The following is a 7,516-nucleotide window of genomic DNA, read 5'->3' as shown; positions in this document are numbered from 1 at the left end:
TAATGCAATTGAGGCCAATCAATAAGACCTGATATTTTTCCAAAAAGATTATTAATAAAATGTATCAACCTCTGGCAAAACTGATTAAAAGTAAAGAGAGAAAACACAAATCACTAATGAAAAACACAAAAAGGAGGACATTTTATGAACCTTAAAAATAATAAGGGCATTAAAAATTTTGTTGAATCAACATTTTAAATTTCAGTGAAAATGGACAAGTCTCTTTTAAAAACAACACACTTGCCCACAATCACACGGAGCTGGGGGCCCGGTTGTTGGGAGACCTCGGGTCAAACAGCGCGGGGCCCATGCATGGACACTCTACCTCCTGCTGGTCTCCCACTGGGCACCGTTGGCCGTGCCAGCCTGTCGCTCTTGGCCTCTGGGTCTGCTGTTTGCCCTCCCGCTGCTCTCTCCCTTCCTTCACCCTGCTGATTTTCTGTCCTGTGTTTTCCCTTTGTGGCCTCAGAGGCTCTTTGTCCTTCCTCCTGCACCTCAGCCACTTGGTGGTCACCTGGTCACGATCTGAAAATCTGGACGTGTCCAAGGATGCTAGCTACCGAAAGGTGCGACCAAACTGTCGACCCGTGCCGGGGAGGGTGCTGCCACGGAGTCTCTCACATGCTGCCCAGGGAGAAATCAGGAAGGGGCGGTCCAGGACATGCCCTGCGAAGGGGCTGAGGGGGAACAGACTCGGGACCCACACCGGGGGCGTCTCAAAGGGCCGTGTTTCCAGTGAGTGGGCGCTGTCTCCCGGAAATAATGTATGCTAATTTCCTGATGAAAAATTCATACTGTCTCCTGTGTTGCTAAGCAACCAGCCCAAACATGTTTACTGTGTAAAATTTCTCTGGAGGTACCCAGTGTCTGAAGCATGATGGGTGCTCAGGGCAGTAGCAATCGAAAGCTTTGGGGAGGATTTCAGAAGCTGACCTGCATCAATGTGTATTTGCAGACCTCTTGGCCCACAGCTCGGGAGCATAGTGGCTCACACGATTGTGTCTGGCTTTTTCTTGCTGGTTTACAGTCCTGTTATTAAAAGCAGATAACAGGACTGGCATGGACTTCTTAAATTTGCTTCCCAATTCTGCCACTAAATACGTTACTTAAAGCATCCAGTGTTTCACTCTTCCCATCTGTAAAGTGGAAATAATAATTATGCATATTTTATAGGGTTATTATGAAGATAAAATTGATATGGTTAAAGTGCTTAGAATAGCGAGTGGCACGTGTAAATAATTCAATAACCGTCAGTGTAACTATTGCTATTCTTTATTAGTCTATAGGAATGGATCTACGTTTTATGTTGGTTTGCTTACATAAATGGGAGAGTTTGCCAGCAAGGAGACCAACTGAGAAAAGTGTCCTTTACAAGGTCAAGGCTCCGTGGAGGGCCTCCCTGATGGCAGCCCAGCATCAGATCAGTGGAGTTAGCAAAAATAATCCCTGAGGTGCAGTGACCCCAGGGTCCCTGGGGTGCAGCAACTGGAGGGATGAATTTCCCAAGGGCTTTCCACGCCCCCAACACCCACCCTGGCAGCACTGTCACCTCTCCTTGGCACCTGCTGATCTCCTAGTCCGTCTCCCTACTCACCAGGAAGAGCATACACCTGCCTGTGCATCGCTGTCTCCCAGACCTAAGACGGGCTCATTAACCTGCAACGAATGAGCTTATCAGCTAACGAGATGCAGCGTTATCAGATGCTCTGATCCACCCTGCTCCTCCTGGCATGAAGTCAGGCAGTGATCGGACAGGGAATTGCTTGAGCAGTACACGGTGGACGGGCGGGGCCACAGTGATGCTCTCGAGGTCCCCGTTCCCAAGGAGGAGATGGCCACAGGGGGACAAGAAGCAGACGGGGCAGGGAGGTCTACACGAGGCCATGTCTCTAGACTGTCGTCCCCCAAATCCCCCCTCCAGTTCTAAAAAGATTCACTTGACACTAAATGAATGTTTACACACATTTTGTCACAATATGACAGATTTTCACCAAAGCTCGACCAAAGTGTAGCTCCATACAGAAACATACACAAAGCATAAATGTGGAGTGGAAGAGTTTTCTTTCACCACATGAACACAGCTTGTAACCAGCACTTCATCCGTAGGTAAAGGCGACCGCAGTCCCAGCAGCTCTCCCCGCTCACCGCAGCTCACCTGCCTCATGACACCATAAAAAATCTGGTCTTGCACCCTCTCTAGTGATGCAACAGGTTAAAGCCCAGCACTGTGAAGCTATTTGCAGCCACTGCAGCAGGAGTTCGATTCCTGGCCGGGAGCTGACCCACATGGCGCGGCAAACTCTCCTGACCCGCCCCCACTCACCTCAGCAGTGTACTTCCTCCATCTGCCTGTTCTGTCCCCCACTCTGTCTCTGGTGAAGCCTCTCACCGCCCATGACTCTGGCCTGTACCTCAGTTCTTGTATGCAAAAATAAATACATCTTTATTAAAAAAAAAAACAACAAAAAACCATGCTTGGTTTCAAATCATGTGGGAAGGGAACCTGAACGTCTGGCCCTCGTCTTTCCTCTTGCTCAGTGTTACGTTGTGTGATGTGATGTTGCACTGTGTGTAACTCAGCTACACATACGGGAGCATCATCACACGCCCGGTATCCTGCTGGATACTGTCAAGGCTACAGGAAGAGTGAAGGACTCACTCCCCACACCACACACATTCCCCACATGCTCAGAGACGGGCCACGCTGGGAGACACACATGACTGGGTGGTCACGGCTGTGGGGCTCCATGGACTGTCCTTGCACAAACCTGGTGGTGCAAGAGCATACACGCAAGCTCCCCACAGGAGGCGTCACCTGCAGATGCACCACTGCCCTAAATGTCACCTGCCGCCATGAGTATTGTTTGATACACATTCGGCACACTTACACAGGCACAAATCCTGGAATCCAGCTGCTAGTGTTTACTACAGCCTAAATGTTCCCACCGACCCCAACCCCCCCACCCCGACCGCCAGCGTCCCCTCCTCCCCAGCTCCTGGCCCCCAGAATGGTCCTGTGTCTTCAGGGGTTGAAATCTAATCCCCTACATGCTGGTGTTAGCAGGGGGGACCTGGCGAGATGATGTCATAAACTCATGAATGGGATTAGTGCTCTTATGGAAGAGGCCCCTGGGGAGCTCCCTGGCCCACAGTGACTTGCCTCTCCACTGAAGGCTGCTTTGGCTTCTCACCTGCTGGAAGCAGGGTAGGGGTTTGTAGTTTCCTTTAAGCGGCACTGTGGCAAAGGATGTGGATAAGAGGTCAAGCAAGTTGGCCAAAGACTTGACCACATGCTAACTTGCAAGGGACAGTCCCAGGGTCCCCCCGGGGGCCTCTGAGATGCTGTTGAGAAGATGCATTTAAGGTGCAAGGTTAAGTACCATGTGAGGAGAAAAGTGCAATGTTGAAATTGAAGTCTTAAGAGAACAAGTCCAACCCCCTGCAGTGTGTTCCAGTTTCCAGGGTGCTGAGCAGTGCAGAAGGAGCTCCCTGCTCCCTCCAGCATTAGTTAAAAGACTTCTTTTGGGCTGGCCCGTAAGTGGGGTGAGAGGTGGGCTCCTGCTTCTCACTAGCAGATTCAGAAGCAGTGGTGAAATGAAGATATGATCTCTATCTGTCTATCTGTCTCTCTGTCTCTCTCTCTCTCTGTCTCTCTCTCTCTCTCTGTCTCTCTCTCTGTCTCTCTCTCTCTCTCACACACACACACACACACACACACACACACACGTACACAAACACAGAGCCTCTCTGCTCCATCTCTCGGCTCAGCCACGCAGCACAGTGAGGTTGAATTCTTGTGGCCAGACAGACTGTGAGGCTGGGAGTTTGTCTAAGAAGGTAGGAGAAAGGCTCAGCGTGTGGGATTTAGGAAACAAAGCTGAGTATGAATGGAAGCTGGCAGCCTGGGGGTGGTCACCTCGCTGTCTCCCACTTAGTGGATGCTCTTGCCCTTTCTGGTCCCATGAATCTCCTTATGGAGAAGGCCATGGCCACGTCCTCAGAATGTTTGAAAAAGCAGTAACAAGAGACACAGGCATTCAAAGGAATGGCTAATAACATCAGTTTGTGAAACAGCTGTACATGTATTTATTTATTCATTCATTCATTAACAGGGTTAAGCAAGGCATTTAATAAACACCATTGTTTAGAACTAGAGGTGAGCACAGACATCTGCAACAGCTGTGTGTGTGTGCGTGAGAGAGAGAAAGAGAGGAGAGAGAGAGAGACCTGGCGAATCCTTCTGTGGCTTAGCGAGTAGATGCCCACTCACAGGGAATACTAAATTTTAGTTAGAGGTCAGTGGAAATAAAGTCATAAGTTTTTGCCCTCCAGATCATGAGCTCCTTAGATTCTATCTAGGGATCCCTTGAAGGTGGGGGGGTTCCTGTAGACCTCAAGTTAAGAACCCCTGGGAAACTTCAAACCATTTTTGAAATGGTTTGAAAACTTCAACTTCGCACAACCATTTGGGGCCAGAGGTCAGTGTCCTGGGCCTGGTCTACAAATCCAAGGGGTTTTCCCTGCACTGCGTCTAGTGACTTCAGGGGATGGGGGCGGCTCTCCCTAGGCAGCTCTCCCTGTGTCCTCTAGGGGCCCAGCTGTCAGTGGCCACAGGACTCCAGAACCCAGTTTCCCAGCCACCCCCCCTCCGCCCTCACTCTTCAGGGGCATCTTCTGAGTCTTCCCCTCCCGGTCAACAGAGGGGTCCATCACCTGTTGCCACTTGCCCCCCAACTCCCTGCCTCCCTCCCACCCCACCCCTGCATCACCACCACCACCACCTTGTGAAATGTCAGATGCTGTCTTTTCTCTATTTACTCCATCTGGGTCAGGGACTGAATCAGCCAGAACACAATGGCAGCCAAGACAACACTGGGATCCCAGGGTCACCACATTCTAGCTACAGGCTCTGCCCCTGCTGTGCAAATTCTTGTCACCAAGGGAGACAGGTGAGGGACAGGAGGAATGATGGGGTCTCATGGATCAACAAATTCTTATTGCGCCCCTTCTGAGCTAGCACTGAGGTGCAAGAACATGGCCGACAATAAGCACTAATGGGAGGACGCTGGGACGTCTCTGTAGTCAGCAATGCTTACGGGGCACCTGCATGGGTCTTGGCACTGGGACTAAATATCATGGAAGTAAACACATAGGCACGATCACTTCCAATTGGAACAAACGCTATGGAAGAATCTGGGGAAGAGGAACGGAAGAGTAATGGGGAGGGGGTCCTCTGTTACATGCGGCAGCAAATAAAATCCTCTGTGAAGGGGACGTCTCAAAAAAAGAAATCTAAAGGCTGAGGAGGAGCCACCTGCGTGAAAGGGAGAAAAACGGGAAGGGTTGGTGTCTTCAAAAAGAATCAAAACATGGAAAAAGGCACAAAATGAGGTAAAAATAAACTATTATATTATTAAAAAAAAATCCAAACTCCAGAAGCTGACACTGCTGATGAAGAGGGAAGCTGGCATGAACTTGGACGCAGTGGTAGACACACCTGTCAACCAGCAGGGAGTGAGGTGGCTAACGGCAAGGACTCTAGAGCCAGACCAGCGTGGCTACAATCTGTTCCTGAGATTTGTTCTTGCTGTGTGACCTTGGGCAAGTCACTCAACCTCTCTGAGTCTTAGCTTCCTCATCTTCAAGCTGGGGGTCATCGTGGCTGGCCTTCACTGAGCTGCTAAACACATTAAGTCAAGCCCTCAGAATGGTGACACTTAATGGTTTGCTGTGGCTTGTTCCAAGTTTAATGACAAGTTGTGGAGGATTTTAAGCCCAAGAGAGGCAGGATCCAGTCTGTCTTTAGCAGATTTTTGGCCAGTGTGTGGGCTACTGGTTGTCAATAAGACAGAGAGCTGGAAGGAATCCCAGAGATCCTTCGCCAGAGGTTCTCTCTGGCATGGGGAGGGGAGAGCGGGGAGGGAGGACCACCAATGTGAAAGATAGACTGGGTCTTCCTGAAATGGGCTGGCTGGGAGCACCAGACAGGCAGCCAGTCACAGCCTCTGGGAAGGGTTCAACCAAGCCCCTTCCCCACCCCCATGCACTGGGGCATTCCCATTTCCACCTGGTCCCACTTCCAGATGGGTTCCAGTCCCCCAAGCCACTGCCCGGCAGACTCCTCTGTCCATGTCAATGCCGCTCGTTTTGGGTTGAGAGTGTCTCAAGGACAGCAGCCATTTCCTTTGCACTCTCACTAGGCAGTGACTAACACAGGCCCCATCAGCTGGGTCTCACAGCTTTTGAATAATTGATTGGAAGAAGGTGGCACCACGGTATTGTCATGCCCCCCTGGAACTGTGAACCCTCTAAGTAATCTCCAGGGCCTACTCCTCACATCACTCAAGCCTCACTCTCCCTCCAGGAGGTATTTTCACCTCCCCATGGGGAAGGCATCCTGGAGGCCTGCCTGGGCAGGGCTTTCTGTCCAAACCTCAAGCCCAGACCCCTTCTGCTCCACTGAACAATGGGGATCATCACCCATTTCCTGCTCAAAGGGATCCTGGGGACCAGCAGGTGCACGTGATAAAAGCCCTCCTTTCTCCAGAAGCATCTTCGGAGACATCTTCCCAGAAGCCCCTGCAAGGCCCTCTGGCTGACTGCTGGGAGGGGGCCAGGGTCCTTCGAGCCTCTCCATATTTACCGGCCATGCCAGGCACACCCTGCCCCAGGGCACCGCCCCTCCCCAACCCCACCCCCCAACATCTTGCCAACCTCCAGGCCCTCAGCTCCCACCAGGAATGCAGTCGCCTTCTTTCTGGCTTTTGGTGGTGGATGACCCCCTCTCAGCAATGTCAGCGCTTTCCCTGCACCAGCCCACCCTGGCCCCCCTCTTTCCTCGCTCAGGCACATCCCTCTTTGCTCCACAATTGTGCAGCCTTCTCATTCCGTTCGATTTCTCCGACCGTCTCCCCCAACCCTCACCATCCCCTCCCCCGGTCTGTGCACAGCCCCCTCCCCATACCCCTCCGAGTGCCCTTTGCACGTTTGGCTCACAGCTTCCCGGCCCCCTCACTCCCCCCAACCCCCGCCCGGCTCCCCCAAACCCTCCCCGCTCCCCGCCTTACTCAAGCCCAGCACCCCTGCCCATTCCTCCTTAGCGCAGCCCTCTCCATTCCTCTCAGTCCTCCCCAGCCTTCCCCCAACTACCCTCCCCCGCCCCTCCCCCAGCCCGGGCCTTCCGGACCCCTCCGTGGGTGCTCGCGTACTCGTTCAGTTCCCCCTCCCCGCCAGACTCGCGCGGGGAACAGCGGCTGCCCCCCTTCCCCCGCCTCTGCAGCCCGGGAGACACCCCCCCCTCGCACCTGAGACCAGGCGCCGCCCCCGCTCACCTGTTGGGCCGGCCGGAGCACGCCGGGTTTCGCCTTCTCGGGATCGAGGTCCCGATCCCGCTGCAGCAGCCTCTTCTTGGGGTGCAGGTGCCGGCACAGGCAGGTGACCCCGCACAGCGCCAGGATGCTAGTGGCGGTCCCCAGCGTGGCGCCCAGCGCGATCACCGGCACCGACAGCACCATGG

General features: G+C 52.9%; 1 protein-coding gene across 1 annotated transcript in view; it reads right to left on the bottom strand.

Moving 5' to 3' along the window:
- SYT13 (synaptotagmin XIII) overlaps nt 1-7,514 on the bottom strand; it is a 40,867-nt gene extending 33,353 nt beyond the window's left edge. Inside the window, exon 1 of the mRNA XM_004682884.2 lies at nt 7,332-7,514. Within this exon, the coding sequence (XP_004682941.1) occupies nt 7,332-7,514 (183 nt within the window). The remainder of the gene's footprint in view (nt 1-7,331) is intronic.
- Between the last annotated feature and the right edge of the window lie 2 nt (nt 7,515-7,516).

The sequence above is a fragment of the Condylura cristata genome, unplaced genomic scaffold, assembly GCF_000260355.1.
Source record: "Condylura cristata isolate star-nosed mole 26May11 unplaced genomic scaffold, ConCri1.0 scaffold00015, whole genome shotgun sequence".
Classification (NCBI taxonomy): Eukaryota; Metazoa; Chordata; class Mammalia; order Eulipotyphla; family Talpidae; genus Condylura; species Condylura cristata.
Note: the sequence above shows the minus strand (reverse complement) of the source record. Positions and strands in the feature narration are given on the sequence as shown.